General features: G+C 69.1%; 6 protein-coding genes across 7 annotated transcripts; 2 read left to right on the forward strand and 4 right to left on the reverse strand.

Annotated features, from left to right (window-relative positions):
- Positions 1-1,478: 1,478 nt before the first annotated feature.
- Positions 1,479-3,802, reverse strand: NACC1 (nucleus accumbens associated 1). The gene is given in 6 exon segments (XM_062511777.1): positions 1,479-1,530; positions 1,532-1,736; positions 1,988-2,085; positions 2,212-2,317; positions 2,395-2,571; positions 2,932-3,802. Coding segments are annotated over 6 exon segments (1,509 nt in total).
- A 1,446-nt stretch (positions 3,803-5,248) lies between these two features.
- On the forward strand, positions 5,249-9,686 carry TRMT1 (tRNA methyltransferase 1). Its single transcript, XM_062511767.1, has 17 exons — positions 5,249-5,309; positions 5,718-5,967; positions 6,258-6,313; positions 6,433-6,518; positions 6,600-6,787; positions 7,164-7,279; positions 7,345-7,457; positions 7,543-7,691; positions 7,781-7,864; positions 7,980-8,049; positions 8,136-8,270; positions 8,368-8,453; positions 8,551-8,659; positions 8,761-8,837; positions 8,920-9,039; positions 9,258-9,369; positions 9,609-9,686. The coding sequence occupies exons 1-17, from the start codon at positions 5,288-5,290 to the stop codon at positions 9,672-9,674; spliced, it is 1,839 nt and encodes a 612-aa protein (XP_062367751.1). The 5' UTR covers positions 5,249-5,287; the 3' UTR covers positions 9,675-9,686.
- Positions 9,687-9,707: 21 nt separating this feature from the next.
- MAN2B1 (mannosidase alpha class 2B member 1) lies at positions 9,708-16,153 on the reverse strand. The gene is made up of 23 exons (XM_062511768.1): positions 15,665-16,153; positions 15,180-15,353; positions 14,637-14,830; positions 14,172-14,304; positions 13,736-13,878; positions 13,329-13,445; positions 13,162-13,244; positions 12,961-13,081; positions 12,786-12,864; positions 12,598-12,707; positions 12,393-12,500; positions 12,183-12,299; positions 11,887-12,078; positions 11,678-11,775; positions 11,489-11,606; positions 11,289-11,407; positions 11,104-11,205; positions 10,924-11,011; positions 10,763-10,843; positions 10,473-10,688; positions 10,241-10,426; positions 9,963-10,065; positions 9,708-9,870 (listed from the first exon to the last, which is right to left on the reverse strand). Exons 1-23 carry the CDS (start codon positions 15,741-15,743, stop codon positions 9,773-9,775), a joined length of 2,859 nt encoding a protein of 952 aa, XP_062367752.1. The 5' UTR covers positions 15,744-16,153; the 3' UTR covers positions 9,708-9,772.
- Positions 16,154-16,835: 682 nt separating this feature from the next.
- On the reverse strand, positions 16,836-17,588 carry WDR83OS (WD repeat domain 83 opposite strand). Its single transcript, XM_062511782.1, has 4 exons — positions 17,530-17,588; positions 17,312-17,417; positions 17,025-17,122; positions 16,836-16,945 (listed from the first exon to the last, which is right to left on the reverse strand). Exons 1-4 carry the CDS (start codon positions 17,562-17,564, stop codon positions 16,879-16,881), a joined length of 306 nt encoding a protein of 101 aa, XP_062367766.1. The 5' UTR covers positions 17,565-17,588; the 3' UTR covers positions 16,836-16,878.
- Positions 17,589-17,668: 80 nt separating this feature from the next.
- Positions 17,669-19,476, forward strand: WDR83 (WD repeat domain 83). Its single transcript, XM_062511775.1, has 9 exons — positions 17,669-17,771; positions 17,988-18,108; positions 18,190-18,295; positions 18,376-18,424; positions 18,533-18,659; positions 18,732-18,799; positions 18,890-18,998; positions 19,082-19,196; positions 19,274-19,476. Exons 1-9 carry the CDS (start codon positions 17,669-17,671, stop codon positions 19,424-19,426), a joined length of 951 nt encoding a protein of 316 aa, XP_062367759.1. The 3' UTR covers positions 19,427-19,476.
- Positions 19,477-19,480: 4 nt separating this feature from the next.
- On the reverse strand, positions 19,481-21,645 carry DHPS (deoxyhypusine synthase). Of its 2 annotated transcripts, XM_062511773.1 has the most exons (9): positions 21,424-21,645; positions 21,177-21,338; positions 20,806-20,927; positions 20,618-20,714; positions 20,395-20,481; positions 20,221-20,326; positions 20,041-20,144; positions 19,840-19,965; positions 19,481-19,757 (listed from the first exon to the last, which is right to left on the reverse strand). In XM_062511773.1, the coding sequence occupies exons 1-9, from the start codon at positions 21,622-21,624 to the stop codon at positions 19,656-19,658; spliced, it is 1,107 nt and encodes a 368-aa protein (XP_062367757.1). In that variant the 5' UTR covers positions 21,625-21,645; the 3' UTR covers positions 19,481-19,655. The 2 variants fall into 2 exon arrangements, with proteins under 2 accessions (XP_062367757.1, XP_062367758.1); XM_062511774.1 differs by lacking the exon at positions 20,041-20,144 and having other exon boundaries at positions 19,840-19,930; positions 20,223-20,326.
- Between the last annotated feature and the right edge of the window lie 156 nt (positions 21,646-21,801).

Raw genomic sequence — 21,801 nt, forward strand, 5'->3', positions numbered from 1 at the left:
CCCCCCCCCCCCCCCCCTTCTGTACAGCAAAAAAGAGGAGCTGGACCCAGTTTTTGGGTCGGGGGGAAATGGAAAAGGGGGTGGACAGCAGGGACAGCCCCCCCCACCCCCTCCTCGGGCAGGGTGAGACCGGCAGAACTCGTCGGGAAAGGGGAAACTGAGGCACGGGATGGGGGGAAGAGTGTGTAGGAGGGAGGGGAGATCCCTGTGCCCCCACCCCGTGCCAGGGGGGGACCGGGGGGGGGGTCGGGGGGGGGCAGCGGAGACGCGGAGGGAGCCCGGGGGGAGGGGCGGGTAAGGCACTTGACCAAACGTCAGGAGACCTGGGGGGGGGGGGGCAGTGGGGACACCTGGGGACACCTGGGGACTCCCCCCGCCCCCCCCCCAAGGCTTAGCGGGATGGGGGAGGCTCCTGGTGACCCCCCCCCTCCCCTCACTCCCAGCTGAAATGGGAGGGGGTCACCAAACTGTGCCTCAGTTTCCCTTTGGAGCAAAGCCGGAGAGAAGCCCTGGGGATGGGGGGAGTGGGTGGGGGGGGGGGGGGGGTCCCCGTGTCCCCCACCTCTCTCTGGGTTCCTCCCCCCATAGAGGTGATATCCCACCTGTCCCACCCCGCCAGGTGACACACACCTGTCCCCCCCACCCCTCCAGTACAGACCCCAGAGTAGGGGGAGGCCAATAAGGGGACCCCCCCACACACAATTTGGCAGTCCTGCTCCTTTTGGAGGGGGGGGATACAGAGACAGGTGACACCCCCCCCATCTTTGTGCCGGGGGGGGACACACACACCTGGGGACACATATGGACAGGTGACCTGAGGGGGGGCACAGGGAACCAGGGGACACATGCGGGGGGGGGGCGGGCCGGGGGGGGCTGCCCAGAGCCATGGGGGTCCCTGGGGCGGGACAGGGGGAGGACACGGGGGGGGGGGGGGGGACACGGGGGGGACACACATGCGGGTACCTGCAGGGACAATGGCCCTGGAGGGGAACGAGGGTGCACGAGGGGGCCCTGGGGAGGGGCACAGGACCCCAAACTCAATCCCCACCCCCCCGGGCCCCCTTCCAATGCTGGGGGGGGACAGCTGCGCTTGTGCCGAGACGCTGCCGCCCCCCACCCCAATAAAACCCCAAATCCTGGGTTGGGGGGGGGGAGGACAGGACCTACCAGGGCCTCAATGTGGGGTCCCTGCCCCTGGGGGTGCCCGTTTTTTTTGTGGGGAGGGGTCCCTAAACCACGTGGGTCCCTTGTTGGTGGGACCCTACCCACAGGGGGCGGGGGGTGGGTTCCCTGTCCCACGGGGGGGTCCCTACACCCTCTCTGGGGGGTGGCCCTGTCTGGGAGGGGGGTGGGGGGGGGGGGGGTTGTCCCTATTCCTGGGGGGCATTGCTGCAATTCCTGGGGGGGCGGATCCCCCAGTTTCAGGTCGAGTCCCCTCCCCCCTCCCCACTGGGGAGGGGTTCCCCAGGGCAGGGGGGTCACTGCAGCCCCTCCCCCGCAGGTCCCCCCTCGGGCTCGGGGCCCCCGCCTCAAAGGGGGCTCGGGGCCCATGATGTCGGGCTCCAGCTTGCCGGTGTCGTTGATGAAGGAGGTGTAGGAGTCGCCCTCGGCCATGAGCAGCTTCAGCTTGGGGATCCAGCTCTTGCGCACCACGCGCCGCGCGTTGGTGCACATGTCGGCGGCGATGGCGTTCATCTCGCTCTCCTTGAAGTTGGGAGCAAAGTTCTGGCAGTAAACTGAGGGGGAGGGGAGGGGGGGACACACATGAGGGACCCCCGAGTCTAGTCGGGGTCAGGGGTTTGGCGGGGTCACCTTCTGTGTCCCCTCTGTGTCCTCGCTCCTGTCCCACCTTGTCGTCCTTTACACCCCCCCCCTTTCCCACTGTCCCCTCTGCCCCCCAACCCCGAGCCCCCGATGCTCTGGCACAGCCACCCCCCCCCCCCTCCCATCCCGACTCCCGGGGGTCCCCCTCGTGCCCCCCACTCACACTTGACGGCGTGCAGCACCCGGCTGTCCAGCGGCTTCCGGCTGGGGTCGTTGGTGGACGAGCGGATCCCGGTCCCGCAGCTGTTGGCCAGCGTGTTCCTGCAAGGAATAACAAAAAAAAAAAAAAAAACAAAACAGGCTGAACCCCACCCTAAAACCCTTCCAGATCCCCCCAAATCGGGGTTGGGGAGGGGGGAGGGGGGGACGACCCACGGAGCCTCTCACCGGTCGAAGAAGGAGGCGAGGAGGCGGCGCAGCAGCACCTTGTGCCGCGTGCCCGCGCTGACGTGGCAGTTCATGAGCTGCGCCCGCGTGATGTACACGTTGGTGCCTGGGGAGGGGACGGGCACGGAGGGTCAGCAGGGACCCCAAAACCCCGTGGGATCCCCACCGTGCCCGCCCCAGTACCGGTGACGAGCTCCAGCTTCTCGGTGGGGTCGCCCTCGTCGTAGAGCTTGGGGTGGCAGCGGTTTCCGATCTGGGTGACGAGCTCGGCCGGCAGCGACGCCAGGTCCTGGCGCAGGCGGGCGCGGGCCCGGGGCTCCGGGGGGAGCTGCTCGGGCAGGGCCTCCACCTTCTCTGCGGCTGGGGGGGGGCACGGGGGTCTCAGGGAGGGCTGCCTGGGGAAGGGTGGCTCCTTTGGGGGTCACGGGAGGCTTGGAGCCACCCCTGAGGGGGTCACGGGGGGAGAGGGACAAGAAGGGTCTGAGGGGGACATTGTTGGTGACAGGGGCTCCACCTTGAAACTTGGGGGGGTCTCTGGACGGGGAGGGGACACAGGGGAAGAGGGGAGGGGGGGGCCACAGACCCCCACAAGACCACACCCACACATCCCGACCACGCCTCAAACGGGGCGGCGCTTTTCACGAGCGCACCCCCCAGAGCCACAGCCCCGTCCCCGAAGGCCACACCATCCGTCCCCAAAACGCCACCACCGGGCCTCACCTGCGGGCCCCACGTTCATCATGCTGTACATGGTGTACATGTTGCAGATCTGCCGGTACTGCTCGTCCGAGCCTTCCTCGCCCGCGTCCTCCTCCTCGTCCTCCTCGTTGTGGAAGGAGCCGGGGCTGTCGCTGGTGTAGGCGCTGGACGTTCCGCCGGGGCTGGTCTGGTCAGCGGCGGCGCCGGGCGCGGGCGCGGGAGCCGGGGCGGCGGCGTTGGCGTTACCGGGAGGTTGCGGCGGGCGCGGCGCCGCCTCCGAGAATTTGGCCATTTTTCGGCTGCCGTTGCCGCCGCTGTCCTTGGGGGCCCCGTCCCAGAGGCGTTTGACCACGAAGGTGCACTGGACTCCGTCGGGCTCGCCCTGCTCCGTCTTGACCCGCGACACCAGCGGCAGCGCGGCCGCCCAGCCCTGCGCCGCCGAGGTTTGGGCCACCGGGCTCTGCGGCTCCGAGCCCGGCGTGTCGTCGCCGTGCAGCCCCTGCGAGTCGCAGCTGGGCGAGCTGACCTTGAGGAAGAACTCGGTGCCCTTCTCCATGATCTCCTGGATCTGCAGGAAGCCGGCCGTGTACATGAGCAGGAACTGGTCGCCCACGTTCATGCTGAGGCGGCCGGTGTAGCAGAAGCTGAGGATCTGCTGGAAGGACTGAGGCTGCACGGCCGCCGGCAGCTCCACCACGGCGCTCTTGGAGCTGTGGAACAGGTCTCGGAAGTAGGAGCTGCTGGCGGCCAGCACGGCCCGGTGGGCCTTGAAGGCGTGGCCCTTGACCACCACGGAGACGTCGCAGAAAAGCCCCTGCAGGCGCTGCTCGTTCAGGCACTCCAGGATGCTGTTCCCGAAGTTGGGGATCTCCATCTGCAGCGTCTGCGCCATGGCGGGGGCCGGGGGGGACCTGCGGGGTCGGGGACACCATGGGGGATTAGGGATGGGGGGACAGGGAACAGGACGGGGGTGGGGGGGGGGACACACATGAGGGGACAGGGACATAGGGGATGAGATGGACACGAGGAATCAGGGGGACACGAAGGAACAGGGACACCAGGAATGGGACAGGGACACGGGGGGGGTACAGGGGGGACAGAGCAGAGCAGGGACAGGACACCGGGGGGACACCGGGAGGGAGAGAGGAAAGACAGGGGTCAAACAAAGCCCCCCGGCGTAGGGTCACCCCAAATCCGCCCCCTCAACCCCTCCCAGAACGGGGAGGGGCAGGGGACAGGGTCCCTGCCAAGGCCAAGGGGGGCTCTGAGGGGTCCCCAGCCCTAGGACTCCCTGGGGTGTGAAGGACAAGGGAGCCCCAGCATTTTGGGGGGGACACCCCTCCCCACCCCGTCTGGAGGCCCCAAGCCTGACCTGGGGACTGAGGGGACATGGGGGAGACCTCCAAGCCCTCAGAGGGGAAACGGGCAGGATGCCCCAGTCCGGGAAGCCCCAAATTCCGGACGGGGGGTCGGAGAATCCCCCAGCTGCAGGGGGAGAGGAGCAGAGGGACCCCAAAACATGGGGGGGGGGTCACCAAAAGGGACCCCACTCCCTGGCCTGGGGACAGAGGAGACCCCCACTCTCCAGCAGGGGAAGGGAGAGGACCCCCGAACCCTCAGAGGTGACAACGGGGGCGCTCCCAAATTTTTGGGGGGGGGCGTTAAACCCCCAACCAAGGGGGGGGGGGCAGCATCAAGGGGACCCCAATCCCCGCGGGGGGTGGGGGTATGGACACAGCAGCCCCCCCATGACCGGGAGCAGAAGGAGCAACATCCCGGGGGAACCGGGGGATCCCAAGGGCGGGGGCACCGCAGGCCCGGGAGAACGGGCCGGTGGCGGCTGGGGGGGGGGGGGGGGGGGGGGGGAGGGGGTTCACCGGGCCCGGAGGGAGAAGGAAGCGGAGCCGGGGAACCGGAGCAAGGGGGCGGGGAGCGAGTTTGGGGCGGGCCCGGGGGGTCCCCGCCTTACCGGGGGCCGGGGGGGCTGCGCTGGGGCCGCGGCCGCTCCCGGAGCCGCTCCCGGTGCCGCCGCGCTCAGCGGCCATTCATTGTGCGGCAGGTGCGACCAGCCGAGCGCCGAGCGCGCCGCCCGCGCCTGCGCGACCGGCCGAGCGCCGAATCATCCAGCCCCGGTGCCCACGCGGAGGTGAGGATAGGGACGGGACGCTGAAAATACGCGGGGAACGCGAGGGTTCCTGATCCGCCGCGATCCGCGGGTTGGGTCCGGAGGGATCGGCTCCTCCCCGCCGCTACCGGGAGGCAGCCCCGCCGGATCGCGTTTCCGCGAGGCGGGTGGAGGTTTTGAGACCCTGCGCGGCCGCCGGCGTCACCTGACCGGGGCAAGATGGCGGCGCCCATGTGAGGGGAGGAGAGGGGGATGCGCGGGGCGGCGCGCGCCGGTGAGCGGGGGCGGAACGAGGGGGGACAAGGTGGGGGGGACATGGGGGAAACAAGGACAGGGCCGGAGGACACGGGGTGGGGGGACACCTGGGCGGGACCGCGGGGCGAGCGGTTTAGCCCCCCGGCCTTGGCCCGCGCCACGTGTTGGGGGAGGAGGGGGGGCCGCGGGCCCCCCTCGCGGGCCCGTTTTGGGGGGGCTCCCCCATATTCACCGGGGCTCCGCATTCACCCCCTTTCCGCTCGCGGGGGGGCTCGTCCCTTCCTCTTCTCCGCCTCTTCCTCCCCTTTTCCTGAGGGGGTCTCCTCCCCTTTTCCCTCCCTCTGGGGGCGAGCCCAAACTGCCCCGTTTTCCCCCCAAAACCGCTCCGGGCCGGCCGTACCCCTCCCGTGACCCTCCCCCGCGACAGCGGCCGCTCTCAGGACCCTCTGCAGAGGCCCCTCGGTCCCCCCCACCATGGACGGCGCTTCCCCCAATGGCTCCGCGACCCCGCCGGGCTCGGGGCCTGCCCGGGAAGGCTCGGCGGGACCCCCCGAAAGCGAGGGGGGCACCCCTGGTCCCAAGGAGACGCTGATCACGGAGGGCCGCGCCACCATCGTCTTCCCCAACGCCAACGAGGTGTTTTATAACCCCGTGCAGGGCTTCAACCGCGACCTCACGTGAGCCCGGGGCGCTCGGGAGGGTCCAGGGGGGACTCCGGGGGTCTCGGAGTTGTCACAGGAGAATTTGGGGGTGTCTTGAGAAGGCTGTGGGGGGGGGTCCTGGGAGGAATCTGGGGGACTCTCGAGAGTCCTTGGATGACCCTCGTGTTGTCCCAGGAAGACTTTGGGGGCTCTGGGATGATCCTGGGGAGGGGGTTCTGGGCTGCCCTGGAGGGGCTGTGGGAGTTTGGGGGTGTCCCCCTCCCCTCGGGGGATCCCTGACACCCCCATGACCTCCCCCCCCCCAGCTGCGCCGTCCTGACGGAATTCGCACGGCTGCAGCTGCGCCCCAAAGGAATTCGGGGTACGGCGCCTTTTGGGGGCTCCCCCAATCCCCGGGGGTCCCTGTCCCCCTCCTGCTCCCCTCTAGACCCCATTTTTGGGGTGCCCAGGCCTCTCCTTCATCCCCCTCCTCTTTTCCAGTCGTCCTTCCAGGCGAGGAAGAGCACGGGGGTAGCCCCGAGGCCGGGGAGACCCCGCGGACAGCACGGCCGGGAGAGGCCTGTGAGGTGTGGGGAGGGTTTGGGGATCCTGGTGGGGTGGGGGGGGTGGTCTCAGACCACCCCTGAGCCCCCCCCTTGTGCCCCCAGGGGGGTCTGCGGGTGCTGGAGGCGCTGGCGGCCTCGGGGCTCCGCTCCGTGCGCTTCGCCCTCGAGGTGCCGGGGCTCGGGGCCATCGTGGCCAGCGACTCCTCCCCCCGGGCGGCCGCGCTCATGGCTCGGAACGTGGCCCTCAACGGCGTCGGGGAGCTCGTCACGCCCCGCCTGGCCGACGCCAGGTAACCCCAAATCTCGATGGCAACGGGGGGGGGGGGCGACCCCCGAGCCATGCCCGGGGCTTCGGGACCCGAAGCGTCACCATGGGGGGGGGGGGGGGGTTAAGGAGCACCCCGACACCTCCTGTCCCGGTCTGGGGTCTTGGCGGGGGGGGGGGTCTGGGGGTCCCCATGATCCTTTTGTCCCCGGGAACTGGTGTCCTGATGTCCCCAAGTGATGTCAGGGACCGTCCTGCCCACCCCCAAGCCAGGACCATGCCGGGGCTGGGCAGGCAGGGTGAGGGGGGGGGGGGTCACAAAGGCTTGGGGGTTATCCTGGGGTCCCCAGGGGGTGCTGAGGGTTCCCTGGGAACTGTGGGGACCCCCCTGTTCCCCCCAGGATGTTGATGTACCAGAGCAAAGCCGAGCGGGAGCCGTTCGACGTCATCGACCTGGACCCCTACGGGAGCCCCGCGCCCTTCCTGGATGCGGCTGTGCAGGCCGTGAGCGAGGGGGGTGAGTTCTGGGGGAGGGGGGGCTGTTAGGGACCCCCTGGACCCCCCTGAACCCCGATTTGCCAGGGCTGCTGTGCGTGACCTGCACGGACATGGCGGTGATGGCCGGCAACAGCGCCGAGACCTGCTACAGCAAATACGGCGCCGTGTCCCTCAAGGGCAAGTTCTGCCACGAGATGGTCAGTGCTGGGGGGCTCCCCTGGCCCGGGGGGTACTCCAGGGGGTGTCCCACATCCCTGTGTCCCCCCCCCGTCCCCTCCCCAGGCCCTGAGGATCATCCTGCACAGCCTCGACCTCCGAGCCAACTGCTACCAGCGCTTCGTGGTGCCGCTGCTCTCGGTCAGCGCCGACTTCTACGTGCGCGTCTTCGTCAGGGTCTTCACGGGCCAAGCCAAGGTCAAGGCCTCGGCCAGGTGACAGGGGGGTACCCCGGGGGGGGGGGGGGGGGTTTGGGAGTCTCTGTGCCCCCCCCCAGAACTGCTCTAACACCGTTTCCCCACAGCAAACAGGCGCTGGTGTTCCACTGCGTGGGCTGTGGCTCCCACCACCTGCAGCGCCTGGGCAGGGTCACGAGCCACGGTAGCGGGTATGGGTGCCCCCCCCCCCCCCCCCCCCCCCTTTCACCCCCCGAGGGATTTAGGGGTTCCCCGAGAGCCCCCACGACCCTTTGGGGCAGCTGTGACCACTTTTTCCCCCTCCAGGTTCAAGTACAGTGCAGCAACGGGGCCGCCCGTGGGTCCCACCTGTGAGTTCTGCCAGCACCGCCACCAGGTGCGTGCAGCCATCCCCAACCCCCCCCCACACACCTCAGCACCCCAAATTCGGGCCCTGAACCTTTTTTTTTTCCCCCCCTAAAGGTGGGGGGCCCGGTGTGGGCCGAGCCCCTGCATGACCCTGCCTTCGTGGAGGGGGTTCTGGCGGCGCTGGAGCGAAACCCCGGGCGCTTCTCGACGGAGCCGCGGCTGCGGGGGATGCTCAGCGTCATTGCCGAGGTGACAGAGGGGACACCCTGGGGATGGGGACACCCCAGATGGGGGAGACACCCCAAACGTGGGGCCGGCAGTGACTGTGGGGCTGGTTGCGGGGCAGGAGCTGAGCGATGTCCCCTTGTACTACACCCTGGACGGGCTGAGCAGCACCATCCGCAGCAACACCCCGTCCCTGCTACAGCTCAGGTAGGGACACCCCAAACCCCCTCAGGGATGCCCCGAATCCCCACAGGGACGCCCCAAACCCCCTCAGACCACCCCCCCAAACCCTGCTGTCCCCCAGGTCAGCCCTGCTGCACGCCGGGTTCCGTGTCTCGCTGTCCCACGCCTGTCGCAACGCCGTCAAGACGGACGCGCCGCCCGCCACGCTCTGGGACATCATGCGCTGCTGGGTGGGTGAGGAGGGGGCTCAGGGATCCCTCCCTACACTCGGGGCTGGCTGAACCCCCCCTTCCCAGCCCCCTTTTACCCATTTTTCCCCACTTTTCCCCAGGCCAAGCTCCACCCGGTGAAGCGCGAGCGGCTCCCAGACTCCAGCCCGGCTGCCCAGATCCTCTCGGTGGAGCCCACGTAGGACCCCTGGGCTGGGCTGGGCTGGAGGGGGGGGACCCCAGACCCCCCAAACCCCCTGAACCTTTTAACCCCCACCCAGGCTCCAGGCTTCCTTCACCCTCCATGAGGATGCCAACCCCAGTTCCCGGAAGCGCGGTTTGAAGCGATTCCCCGAGAACCCCGAGGCTTTTTGGGGTCCCAAGGCCAGGGCCAAGCCGGGGTGAGGCCCTGGGGAGGACTGGTTTGGGGGTTCAGGTGTCCCCCACCCTTCTCAAGGGAGACATTTCCTTCTTTTTTGTGCTCAGGGTGGGACATAAACCCCCCCTAAAAATCAGGGGAAAGGGTGAACCCCTGGCTCCATCATTTTTTGGGGGAGGTGCCTCCCACCCTCTCCCCTTCCCAGGGGGGCAATTCCTGGCTCATTCCCGGCTTTTCCAGGGGGGGCCTCGCCCCCTCCCTGCAGGAGAAGCGGGAGCGGCTCCAGAACAAGCGGACGCAGCGCCCGGACGGGGCCGGGCTGAAACAATTCCCCTGCAAACGCTTCAAGGAGGTGGGAGGGGGCCCCAAAACATAGAGGGGATCCCCTAAAATACGCAGGGGGAATCTGGGAATGGATGTCCAGGAACATGGGACAGGGCGGGGGGGGGGGGGGGGCGGCGGAAGAAAGGGAGAAAGGGAAAACAAAATTGGGAAGTTGGGAATAAAGGGGAGGGGGAAGGGGCTGGGAATAAGAGGAGGGGGATCCTGGAGCAGGTTCCAGCCCCCCCCCCTTCGTTGTCCCCTCCACAGGGCACCTGTCCCCAAGGTGAGCAGTGCTGCTACTCCCACGAGCCCCCTCCGGCTGCCCCTAATTAAACCACGTCTGACCAAACTCGAGGTGGGGGGGGGTTTTAATGCACTTTTATTGGGGTTGGGGGGGTGGCTCAGGGCCCCCCCAGCCCCTCCCTGGGCCCTCAGTACCGCACCGAGGCCAGGAAGGTTCGGATCTCCATCGGCTCCAGCCTCACGCTCCGCGGGTCCAGCTGGGGCGCCGGGCGGGGTTTGGGGGTTCCTGGGGATAATGAGGGATGTGTGGGGATGGGAGGGGGGGGGCTGCGACCCTCAGGACTTCCCCCGTGAGCCCCCCCAGAGCCCCCCCCATACCTGTGGGTGTGTTCCAGAGCAGGCGGGACGCGCTGTGCAGGGGCACGTCCCCCCCCAGGGCCATCTCCCGCACCGAGGTGATGGTGAAGGCTGAGAAAAGGGTCTGGGGGCAGCGGTGGGGTGGCTGTCAGAGACCCTCCCCAAACACCCCAGGGGCTGCGGGAGGCTGAGCGAGGGAGGGGCACCCTGGGAGCCATCCTGGACCCCCTGGAGCAGCCTTGGGACCCCAGAAATGGGGCTGGGAGCCCCTGGAGCAGCCCCCCAGGCCCTGCTCTGACCGTCAGGTCCACGCTGATGGGCTGGGAGCCGTTCTGGCTCTCCCCACGCTCGAACAGGTGCTCCAGGCGCAGCAGGAGCGTCCCGGCCCCGCGAGGCTCCGCCGACAGCAGGTGCACGTTGGGGGGCAGCGCCCGGCGCAGCCCCGAGAACTGCGGGGAGGGCCAGGTGAGCCGGGAGACCCCGCCCTGCTCACCTGGGGGCAGGTGGCCCACACGGCCCCTCCCCGCTCACCTGGCGCAGGTGAGGCCCCGGTCCGGCTGCCAGCACCACGTAGGGGGCCGTCACCATCTCCTGTGCCCGTGGGCGGTGCTGGTCGGCCGCGGCCGCCGCGGTGTCCAGCAGCACCAGGTGCCGGCCCCGCACCACCAGGCCCCGCCCGTCGGCCCCGGGCTCATCCAGCGGCTCCCCCAGCCCCCGGTTGTCATCGTTCAGGAGCCTCCGGTGCACCTGTAGGGGACAGGTGATGTCACAGGTGTCCCCTCCCGTGGGTTGTCCCCCACCTCCAGGTGTCCCCAGCTCACCATGAGCTCCAGGGACCCGTCCAGGATGCTGCTGCCACCCTGGGACCGGTCAGTCAGCACCGTCAGCTGCACCTTCTGGTCCTGCCCAGGTGTGGGGACAGGTGTGAGGGGCATGGCCCAGGTGTTCCCCGCCCAGCCCCAGGTGTGCCCTGCCCAGGTACCTTGATGAAGATCCGGGTGTTCACTGGGTAGTAATTCCCTGCCACGGGCTCGCTCTGGCTCAGGTTCCAGGTGGGCCGGTAGTCACGCCTGGGGGGTTTCAGGGTGGGGTCACAGGGGTCTTGTAGCCCCTGGGATCAGCCCCTAGGGGGGGTCCAGGGGGTCCACCTGAGCCCCCTCACCTGCGCTCCAGCACCTGGCGCCCGTTGGAGTCGGTGTAGAAGCGCCCGGCCGTGCGCAGCGGGGTCTGGAATCGGCTGATCACCTCCTTGCCCAGCTGGTCCCTGTAGGAAGGGGGGGCACAGGGGTGTCACCAGGGGATCCCCAGAGGAGATTTGGGCGTCCCAAGACCCCTCCCCAAACTCACGACACGGGGATGGGCCCCACGGTCCACTCCAGCTCCAGGTAGGGCTGCCCCGGGCGCAGCCGCAGCACCTGCGAGCACCACGCCGAGAAGTTCTGGTGGAGTTCCTGCACCACCGGGGTCTGGGAGGGGCACAGGGACACTCAGCGACATCCAGAGACCCCCCCCCAAACCCGAGGGACACCCCCGGGACCCCTGCCCACCTTGAGCAGGCGCGTGGCCGCGCGTTTGGCCACGGGGAAGGGCACGGAGGCGTTGGGCCGGAAGATGTAAGCACCTGAAGCCTGAGGGCTCAGCCCATCCCCGGTGCTGGCGTTGTACCTGGGGAGGGCCAGGGGAAGTCAGGGGGTGCCCTCCGAGCTGGGAACCTACCCCCAAAATCCCAGTCTCACCAGTAAAAGCTCTGGAACACGGGCAGCGAGAAGCCCTTGTCCAGGTTCTGGATCTCACGCAGGTGCCCCGTGACGGGGTCGAACAGGACCCGCAGGTGCTGCAGAATTGGGAGGGGGAGCAACAGAGGTGGGTCAGCCCCTCCCCCAGGTCACCCAGTCACCCCCCCAACTGGTTTAACTGGGAGTTGGGATCCACAATGTCCCCTCACCTCGTTCTCGATCTGTGGCTCTGTGTCCCCCGAGGGCCACCTGGGGGGGTCCCGGGGCCCCCCCGGGCTCAGCTGCTTCACCCCAAAGGTGCTGAACCCCAAGGGGGGGGCCCAAGCCTGAAACAGGAGCTCCCCCGGGGCGCCCCCCGTGCCACCCCGCAGCCGCTGGGTCACGGAGGACACCGGGACCACCTGGGGATGGGGAGGGGGAGAGGGGACAGGTGAGGAGGTCGGGGGGGGGGGGGGGTGGGTGGGTTTGGTGGATCCAGGTGGGCAAGGGGAGGCTCCAGGCTCACCTGGCTGGGCACGGGCTGGCCCTGAGGGTCGGTCACGGCGTAGGAGCTGCCCTGGACCGGCAGGCGCACGGGCCAGGCCACGGCCCGGGCCAGGGGGTTGTAGAGGATCACGGTGAACTGGGGGGGGGGGGGGGGGGAGCACGGCGGGGGGAGGGCGTCAGACCCTTGGGACCCCCAGAGTTCCCCCCTCAAAAGCCCCCAGGTGCTCACCTGAGGGGTGGCCTCGCTGAGGGGGCACACGCTGATGTTGAGGCCGTTGCAGAAAACCAAGGGGTCCTTGGTGCCCCCCAGCAGGGACAGGGCGTTGGCCACCAGCACCTGCCCAGGGGTGGCCAGAATGTGAGGGGGGAGGGGGGGGGGGGTCACTGGGTCACCCCAACCCCCACCTAGAGCCCCGGGCAGGTGTGGGGCTCACCTGGCAGCTGTCCCAGCCTTTGGCCAGCTGCCGGGCGTAGTCGTTGGCCACGTGCTGCCTCTCGGTGCCGGCCACGGCGTCGTGGTGCTGGGCCACGGCCACGGCCTCACCTTGGGGAGGGCAAAAGGGGGAGTCAGGAGGGTTTGGAGGTCCCCAGGTGCCCCCTCCGGTGTCCCCCAGGTACTCACGGAGCACAGAGCTGTCTCCAGGGCCGTAAGGACCGTCCCGTGCCGAGGGCCCAGCCAGGGCTTCCAGCTGGCTGCAGATCTGGGGAGGGGAGATATCAGGATCTGAGTGGGGGGGGGTCCCTGGTGCCTGAGAGGGGATCCCCGTGCTCTGGAGGGGTCCCCAGGTGCTCCCCACCTGCAGGAAGCCGCTGCTGAGCCTCTCGTAGCCCTTGAGGGCCGGGCGGCTGCTGAAGTAGCCGGTCCAGAACTGGTGGGGCCCGTCCGAGTAGGGGAAGAAATCGTCCGTCTTCAAGGGCCTGGGGGACACCCCAGCTGTCCGTCTGTCTGTCCCACCTGCCCCTCGGGCCCTCCCCTGTCCCCCGGACCCCCCCCTCACCAGGTGAGGTTGGCCCGGTTCAGCTCCCGCAGGTAACAGGACGGGGTGGAGTACAGGGCGTGCACGCGGCTGCCGTTGGCTTGCTGGGGACAAAGAGGGGTCAGGGACGGTCCTGGGGGGGGGTTGGGGGTTTGGGGACACCAGAGGGGTCGGGGACAGCCCCTCACCCGGGCATTGGTGTGGGCAATGAGTTTGTCCAGGTTCTTGAACCACAGGTGAGCGTTCTCGTAGTGGAAGTCGGAGCCCATGGTCATGATGATGTGGTTGGTGCGGTACTGCTGGGCCTGGGGAGGGGGGACACGGCTCGGGACCCCTGCCCGGGGCACAGGGACACCTGGGGACACCGGGAACCCCATCCCAGGGCATGGGGACACCCAGATTCCCCCCACGCCAGGACCTTTGAGGACCCCATCCCAGGGGACCCTCACTCCCTCAGCTCCACCCCCAGGGGTCCAATCCCCTTTCCCCCTGCCAGGACCCCGTTCCCCCCCATCCCAGGGGACAAGGACACCCGGATTCCCCTCCCCAGTCCTCCCACCCGGGGGTCCCAGCCCCCTTTTCTCCCTGCCAGGACCTGCGTGGCCGCTGCCTCCAAGAAGGAGGTGACCACGGTGTCCACGTTGCTCTCGGGGCCGTCCCCGTCCACCACGGGGGGGTCGGTGCAGAGCTGGTCCCAGCACAGCCCCACGGGAGGGTTGTACATGTTGGGCAGGATCCCTGGGGACAGCACTGTCACCTCCCGGGCCACCAGGGGTGGGGGGACAGGGACAAGGGGACAAAGCGGGAGAAACGGGAAGGGGACACGCATGGGGACACATTGGGGACAGGAGGAAGGAGCTGGGGATACTGGGACTGACATGGATGGGGACACGAGGAAGGGGTTGGGCACACTGGGAATGACGTGGGGGGGGCACGAGTGGGAGGGACTGGGAATCCCCTGGGAGGGGACAAGGGACAAAGGGAGGGGACAGGAGAGGACAGGGGCGGTTTGGGGGTCCCGGGGGGGTCACCGGTGAAGATGTCGGCGCGGGGGGGGGCCAGGCTCGCGCTGGCCCTCCAGAGCAGCTCCAGCTCCCGGTGCTGCAGCCGCTCCCACTTGTCCTGGTGGTCCACTCGGCCCAGGAACAGCCCATCATAGCCCATCTGGGGGGTCACAGGGGTCCCCAAAACCCCGTCATAGCCCATCTGGGGGGTCACAGGGGTCCCCAAAACCCCGTCATAGCCCATCTGGGGGGTCACAGGGGTCCCCAAAACCCCATCACAGCCCATCAGGGGGGGCTGACTGGGGACACTGGGAGGGATGCTGGGAATGCCAAAGGGGAGTCTGGGGGTGCTGAGAAGGTCGGGAGTGCCAGGGAAGGTTTTGGGATGCAGGAAAAGGTCTGGGAATGCTGAGGGGCTTGATGGGGGTGGGGGAGTTGGGAATCCCGGGTGGGTTCTGGGGGTGCCAGGGGGGGGTTTGGGGGTTCCCCCACCTGCGCGAAGGTGGCGGCCAGGTCGCGGGCGTGGCCGAAGGGGTCGATCTGCCAGGCCACTCGGGGGGTCCCGCAGTGGCCGAAGAGGCGGCGCAGGAATCGCCGGCCCAGGGCCAGCTGCTCCAGGGCCCCCCCGTAGTGCGCCGTGGCCTCGTCGCTCATGCACCAGCCCCCCCCCACGAACTCCAGCCGGCCTGGGGTGGGGGGGAGAGCACCCCAAAACCCCTCAGGGGACACCCCAGGCTCGGCTCAACCCCCACACCCCCCCCCCTCACATCTTGGTGAGACCCTCACGGTCACAGAAATCCCAGGCCCCCACCCCAGTGGCCGCAATGATCCCCCCAGTGTCACCCATGTCCCTTTTAGTGTCCCCCACTCCCTCACAGCGTCCCCCCAGTGTCCATTTGAACCTCCCCAGTATCCTACCCACGTCCCATTCCATCCTCCAGTCCCTCCCAGTGCCCACTATATAGCTCCCAGTGTCCCTCCCAGCACCCCCAATCTTGCTCCCAGTGCCCCACAGTCCCTTCCAGTGCCCCGTACCCTCCTGCACCAGCTCCCTGACCAGCCTCCGCGTGGCCTCGTCCTGCTGTGACCACCAGCGTGCCAGGAAGGCCACCTCGGCGTAGACGAAGCGCCGGGAGGGGTCAGCGGCCAGCTGGGCCACCACCGAGTCCAGGATGTACTGGACCCCTGCGTGCTGGATCTGGTTCTTCACTGGGAGCACAGGAGGCACCGGGTCACCCCAAAACCCCCGTGGGGGTGAGGTGGGGGGGCGGGGGACACTCGGGGTTGGGAACACAGTGGCATCTTGGGGACATCGCAGGGGACACGCGGCAAGTGCCACGAGACAAACCCAGGGTGACAAGGGGCAGCCACAGAGGCCATCGGTGTCACTCGGTGTCCCTTGGCCTCCCTGCCACGTCACCCCCAGCATCCCCCCCGCAGGTAACACCACTCCCACCCGCACAGCAGCCCTGGGAACGTCCCCTCCCCCGCGGTGGCGTGTCCCCAGGGTCCCCACGCACCCCCATAGTAGTACTGGTCCACCGTCTTCAGCCACCCCACGTCATCGTGCGTGTGCGGCACCAGGTGCACGTTCAGCATGTCCGGCCGGGTCGGGGGACACGACTGGAGGGGTTCGGGGGAGCTCGGACCGGGCCGGGATTCCCGAAACCCTCCCGGAACCCCTCCGCCGCTGCCCCGGGGTGGCCGTTGGGCTCCGGAAGCGGTTGCAGAACCAGTGTGGCCCCAGTTCCCTTTTCCTCAGTGTCCCCAGTCCACCCCAGTGCCATCCAGTTCTTCCAGTTCCCCTTTCCCGAAATCCCTCCGGTGCCCCTTCAGCCCCTCTCGGTGTCCCCAAGCTAGCCCGGTTCCCGTTATCCAGGACACCGCGGAGCACCCCCTGCTTGCCCCAATGTCCCCGGGCAGTCCCCGTGTCCCAGGTCCCACCTGGTACCCGCAGCCCGCGGCCGCCCCGATCAGGAGCAGCAGCGGCAGCGCCGCCGCCCCGGGCACCGCCATGACAGCTGCGGTCATGTGACCGCGCCCTCACATGACACGCGGGGGCTCGGCTGACCTCGCCCCGCGCCGCGTCGGCTGCAGCCAATGGGTGACCGGGAAAAGGCGCCGCGGACACGCCTCGCGCTCTGATTCGCTCCTGCTGCCCCGAGGGGCGGAGCGCAAGAGCAGCGCACGGGCTGGGAGTCAGGGACAATAGACAGGAGCCAATGAGGAAGAGGAGCGGCGATGATTGACAGCTCTCTGTGAGGGCGTTGTCAACGGCGGGAAACGACCAGCGGCCAATGAATGGTGGCGGTTCCCGAGACCCCGCCCACAACGAACCCCCCTCAGAACCCCCCCAGACCCCCCGAGCTCCTCAGACACCGCTCAGAGCCGCTCACACACCCCTCAGAACCCCCCCAGACCCCCCGAGCTCCTCAGACACCGCTCAGAGCCGCTCACACACCCCTCAGAACCCCCCCAGACCCCCCGAGCTCCTCAGACACCGCTCAGAGCCGCTCACACACCCCTCAGAACCCCCCCAGACCCCCCGAGCTCCTCAGACACCGCTCAGAGCCCTCGAATCTCCTCAGAGCCCCCCTGGACCCCTCAGGACTGCCCCCTTCCCCGTCCCTCCCTCTCCTGGGGAGCTCCCCCGTCCCCTGTTCAGGTGCACACAAACCACAGCAGTTCCAGGACCCCCCTTTATTGCCCCCTGAGGGACCCCACCCCGTCCCCATCACCACGGCGGGGACATGGGCTGGGGATTCTGCAGGTAGGACATGACCACGGCCGAGATGGAGAGCCTGCGAGGGGCACACACAGGTGTCAGAGACCCCCCCAAACGCTGCCCCCGAGACCCCCCCGGGACCCCCCGGCACTCACATGAAGCTGCTCATCATCTGCTTGGTGTCCTCGGAGCTCCGCGAGTTGGCGAAGCTGATGAAGGAGCAGTAAACGGCGATCCAGGCGCACCACTTGAGCTGGGGACCACCGGGACAATCCCGTGAGACCCTCGGGATGGGCAGGAGACCCCCGGGAGAGCCCGGAGATTCCCGGGGATGGCCCTGGGCCCCCTCCCTGAGCCGCCCAGGGGCTCTCTCCGATCCTCCCTGCCTCGATTTCCCCTCAGAACAGCGCCCGGGGCCGAGCCCGCTGCCGCCGAGGCTCACCTTGAGCATGAGCCCGCACATGCTGAACACCATCCCCAGCAGGTTCATGTAGTCGGGGGTCGGGTCTTCCAGCGCCGGGTTGGTCTCGGTGGCCGGGGGCTTGTACCTGCCGTGGGGAAAGGGGCTCGGTCAGCCGGGACGGTGCACCGGGAGCCGGCGGATGCTTCGGATCTGCGCCCGCTCCCGCTGGGTCTCTCCCCCGCTGCCCGCGGTCTCACCGGGCCACCTTGCCGGGTCTCCGCGGGTCCGCCATGGTCCCTCCGCCACCGCCGCCTCTTCCGCCGCCGCCGGAAGGAGCCCGGTCCCATCCCCGGAGCCGGCCCCGGTCCCGCCCCCGGTAGCAGCCCCGGTCCCGCCATGGCGTTCCCGAGGCCGCGGCCCGCCCGGCCCGAGCTGCCCCGGCAGCGGGTGCAGACCCTGCAGTGCGGGCAGGGAGCGGTGAGGGCCGCCCGCTTCAACGGTGAGAACGGGGAGGGGACCGCGGATAGCGGGAGGGAACGGGGAGGGAAACGGGACGGAGGCAGGGATCAGGACCCGGGGATGGAGGTTGGGAACCTGGCGGGGGTGCCGGTGTGGGGGTCCCGGGGATCACCCCGTGTGCCGGTGTGGGGGTCCCGGGGATCACCCCGTGTGCCGGTGTGGGGGTCCCGGGGATCACGCCCGTTCACCCCCGCAGCGGACGGGAATTACTGCCTGACGTGCGGCAGTGACAAGACGCTGAAGCTCTGGAACCCGCACAAGGGCACAGCCCTCCGCACCTACCAGGGTCACGGCTACGAGGTGCTGGACGCCGCGGGGTAAGGAGAAGCTTCGGGCACCCCTCCCGGCCGCGGGGAGCCCCCGCCGCGCTCACGGGACCCCCCCTGCGCCCCCCCCAGATCCTTCGACAACAGCCAGATCTGCTCCGGCGGTGCCGACAAGGCCGTGGCGCTCTGGGACGTGACCACGGGGCAGGTGGTCCGCAAGTACCGGGGACACGCCGGGGTGAGGAGGGGCCTGGGGGTGGGGAGGGATTTGGGATCCCCAAAATGGATCGGGACACTGATTCCCTGCTCCTCCCACAGAAGGTGAACTGTGTCCAGTTCAATGAGGAAGCCACCGTCATCGTGTCCGGTGAGGGAGTGGTTTGGGGGGCACCCTGCAAGCCTCGTGACACCCCTGCACCCCCTTTTCCCATCCTGATCCCCGTTTTTTTTCCCCTGGACCCCCCTTTCCCCCCAGGCTCCATCGACTCCACGGTGAGGTGCTGGGATTGCCGCTCCCGCCGCCCTGACCCCATCCAGGTGCTGGACGAGGCCAAGGACGGCATCTCCAGTGTGAAGCTCTCAGCCCACGAGATCCTGACGGGGTGAGGGAAGAGCTCCCCCGCACCGGGGCACCCCCAGGAGTGGGGACCCCCTAAACCTCCCCCTCCCCACAGCTCCGTGGACGGGCGGGTGCGACGCTACGACCTCCGCACAGGGCAGCTCAGCTCCGACTACATCGGCAGTGAGTGGGGCCTGTGGGAGGGCCCAGGAGGGTCCCCAAAGCTGGGGGGGACTCCAGAGAACCCCCCCCAGACTCTCCCTGTGCCCCCAGGCCCCATCACCAGCGTGTGCTTCAGCAAGGACGGGCAGTGTGTGCTGGCTGCCAGCCTGGACTCCACGCTGCGGCTGCTGGACAAGGACACCGGCGAGCTGCTGGGCGAGTACGGCACCCTCCCAAGTCCCTGCACTCTCCGGGGCTTTGGGGGGACCCCCAGAAGGACTCAGCCTGTGCCCCCCTCCCCAGGTACACGGGGCACCGGAGCACGACGTACAGGCTGGACTGCGTCTTGAACGAGCAGGACACGCACGTGGGCTGCGCCTCCGAGGACGGCCACGTCTACTTCTGGGACCTGGTGGAGGTGAGGGAGGGTCCGGGGAGGGGTGGGGTGGGAACGACGACTCTCCCAACCCTCCCTGACCCCCGGTGTCCCCCCAGGGTTCGCTGGCACTCAGCCTGCCCGTGGGCCAGGGCGTGGTGCAGTCCCTGGCCTTCCACCCCCGCCTGCCCTGCCTGCTGGTGGCCACCCAGGGCCAGGTGACACTGTGGCGCGAGGACACCTTCCAGCCCGAGGGGGATCCCGACACCTGAGAGGGCCTGGGGGGACCCCGGTGACACAAGGAATAAACCCCGAGTGGAGACCCTGCCGTGCTTTATTGGGAGCTCAAATAAATAAATACGATAAACACGAGGGGGACGGGGAGAAGGGGGACACACGAGAGGGGGGGTGCAGGTGTGGGGGGCCCTGTCCCCCACCCTCTGCAGAGCTGGGAGGGGGAGGGGGGGCTCAGCACACCCAGAGCTGAGCCCAGGGGATCCCTCAGGCCTCGGGGGTCCCCACGGGCACCGCGAAGGCGTCGGCGCTCCGGGCGAAGGTCTCGGCCACGAGCAGCGGGAACACGAGCGAGGCGTCGGCGTAGACCTGGCGCAGGGCAGGGGGTCAGGGGGAAAACCCCCACCCCGGGCGCCCCAAATCCCCACCTCGGCCCCCTCGGCACCCCCACCTTGACCGGGGTGGCGTCCACGCGGATCTTGCCCCAGGACACGGCCTCGTCCGGCCGCGCGCCCGAGTCGGAGCCGTCGAACTCCTGCGCCGTGTTGACGTAGACGGAGAAATCGGCGCCGTTCCTCTGCCGGGGCAGACCCTGGGGTGAGCCCCCAGCCCCTGCCCGAGCCCCCTCCCCAGCACCTCCATGTCCCCTCACCATCAGGTTGGCGTTGGCGATGTGGTGCTTGACCAGGCCCCCGCCCAGGATGATCATGCCGGTCTTGTGGGCGAAGATGGCCTGGGTGTTGATGAGGCGAAGGTCTGCGGGCACAGGGCGGTCAGAGCACCCCCAAATCCCGCGGGGCACCCCGGGGAGTCCCCGGGGAGGGACGCTCACCCTCCACGATGTCCAGCACTAGCCCCGGGCGTTTGTAGGAGTGGAAGAAGATCATGTCCCCCAGGGAGCCATCGGTGAGCGCCGGGCTCAGCACCGGGATTTTGTTCTGTGGGGGGGGAACACGGTGACAGAGGGTGGCACCCACAGTGACACCCCCCAGTGTCCCCCCAGTACCTTCTGGGCCCAGTAACAGATGGATTCGGGGTTGTTGATCTCCTTGCCCAGGCGGGCGATCATCCGGGACGGCGTCCACCGCACGCCCTGCAGGGACCCAGCTCAGGAACCCCGGCCAGGGGGGCCCAGGGACCTCCCCCAAACCCCATCCCAGGTGTCCAGGGACCCCTTAAGGCCCCCTTCCAGCACTGCGGGGTCCCAGGTTGGAGTCCCTCTCCCTCACCTGCGTGTCCTGCTCGTCCACCATCCGCTCCAGGATGGGCATCAGCCAGTCCTCAAACTTGCAGTAGTTGTCATTGGGCACCAGCAGGTTCCCGATCCTGAGGGACCCCAAAGCGACCCCGAGGTGACCCCAAGGTGGCCCCGTGGTGGCCCCGTGGTGGCCCCAGCCCCCATGCTGATCCCCCAGACCTGTTAATGCCGTTCTCCCGCAGGTCCCGGCCCCGCAGGTGGAAGTCCCCGATGTAGGTGGGCGCCAGGCACTTGATCAGGTCCTCCTCGACCCCCCCGGCCGTGGTCACCAGCACGTCCACCTGCCCGGGGCGGGGTCAGCACCTCAGGGACACCCGGCTGTGCCCACCCTGACCCCCTCATCCCCCCTGGAACCCCACAGGGACCCCTGGGGACCCCCAGGCAACCTGAGGGTTCCCGGCAATGGGGCGGGGGGGACAGCGGGACCCCGTGACTGCCTGAGGTGCCCGATGTCCCCACTGTCACTGCCCCCACACCACCCCCGGTGTTCCCATGCCACGCTCGGGTGTCCCCCCGCTGTCCCCTGTCACCATGCCGTGCTGCACGAGGTAGCGGATGCTCTCCCTGACGCCGGAGCTGACGAGGTTGGAGGTGAAGCCCAGGAAAATGGTGCAGCCCGACGGCGGCCGCGGCCCGGCCATGGCCGCTCGGTCGCGCTGCTCCGCGCTCAGCGGCTCCAGCTTGGCCGCGATCTGCGGGGGGGACACCGGGAGGGGTCACACCGGGCCCGGAGCCCGCCTCACCCTCCCGGTGTGACCCCCCACCCCCGGGCCGCACCATCCGCTCGATCTCGGCCACCGCCTGCGCGAAGCTCGTGGCCTGGAAGCCGGTGGTACGGAAGGAGCGGAGCAGCGCCGCGTGGTCCGCTCCGCCCGAGAAGTCGTAGCCGCGCACCGGGAGGGCCTCGGCCGGGAGGGCCCCGCTGGGCCGCAGCACGGCCCGGAGCGCCTCTCCCGGCGCTTCTCCCGGGGCCGCCATGGCTCGGCCAGGCCGCTCAGGGCGCCGCCATCTTGGACCGCGCCCCCCCCGCGCCGTACGGCGGCGCGCCCTCATCTTGGCGGGACGGTGGCCGTGAAGGGACAAGAATGTCGCAGACGCGAAAAGGCCCCGGCAGGGCCGGAGTGGCCCAAACCCACCCAAATTCACCCGAAAGCC

The sequence above is a fragment of the Cinclus cinclus genome, chromosome 32 (assembly GCF_963662255.1).
Source record: "Cinclus cinclus chromosome 32, bCinCin1.1, whole genome shotgun sequence".
In the NCBI taxonomy this organism is placed as follows: domain Eukaryota; kingdom Metazoa; phylum Chordata; class Aves; order Passeriformes; family Cinclidae; genus Cinclus; species Cinclus cinclus.

Bases quoted from the DNA above. Each gene is read 5' to 3' on its own strand.
- DHPS (XM_062511773.1), bottom strand. From the start codon at position 21,624: ATGGCGGCCCCGGGAGAAGCGCCGGGAGAGGCGCTCCGGGCCGTGCTG. The intron at 20,327-20,394 runs GTACTGGGGGGA...CCCCCCCCACAG, and splicing joins TCTGTTACTGGGCCCAGAAG to AACAAAATCCCGGTGCTGAG. The intron at 20,145-20,220 runs GTGAGCGTCCCT...CTGTGCCCGCAG, and splicing joins AGTGCTGGACATCGTGGAGG to ACCTTCGCCTCATCAACACC.
- MAN2B1 (XM_062511768.1), bottom strand. From the start codon at position 15,743: ATGCTGAACGTGCACCTGGTGCCGCACACGCACGATGACGTGGGGTGG. The intron at 13,879-14,171 runs GTGACCCCCCCG...TGCTGTCCCCAG, and splicing joins CCGCGCCGACATCTTCACCG to GGATCCTGCCCAACATGTAC. The intron at 9,871-9,962 runs GTATGGGGGGGG...CATTATCCCCAG, and splicing joins GCTCTGGAACACACCCACAG to GAACCCCCAAACCCCGCCCG.
- WDR83OS (XM_062511782.1), bottom strand. From the start codon at position 17,564: ATGGCGGACCCGCGGAGACCCGGCAAGGTGGCCCG. The intron at 17,418-17,529 runs GTGAGACCGCGG...TCCCCACGGCAG, and splicing joins AGACCCGGCAAGGTGGCCCG to GTACAAGCCCCCGGCCACCG. The intron at 16,946-17,024 runs GTGAGTGCCGGG...TGCCCCTCGCAG, and splicing joins CAGATGATGAGCAGCTTCAT to GCTCTCCATCTCGGCCGTGG.
- WDR83 (XM_062511775.1), top strand. From the start codon at position 17,669: ATGGCGTTCCCGAGGCCGCGGCCCGCCCGGCCCGAGCTGCCCCGGCAG. The intron at 18,425-18,532 runs GTGAGGGAGTGG...CTTTCCCCCCAG, and splicing joins AGCCACCGTCATCGTGTCCG to GCTCCATCGACTCCACGGTG. The intron at 19,197-19,273 runs GTGAGGGAGGGT...GTGTCCCCCCAG, and splicing joins ACTTCTGGGACCTGGTGGAG to GGTTCGCTGGCACTCAGCCT.
- TRMT1 (XM_062511767.1), top strand. From the start codon at position 5,288: ATGCGCGGGGCGGCGCGCGCCG. The intron at 6,314-6,432 runs GTACGGCGCCTT...CCTCTTTTCCAG, and splicing joins GCGCCCCAAAGGAATTCGGG to TCGTCCTTCCAGGCGAGGAA. The intron at 8,660-8,760 runs GTGGGTGAGGAG...ACTTTTCCCCAG, and splicing joins GGGACATCATGCGCTGCTGG to GCCAAGCTCCACCCGGTGAA.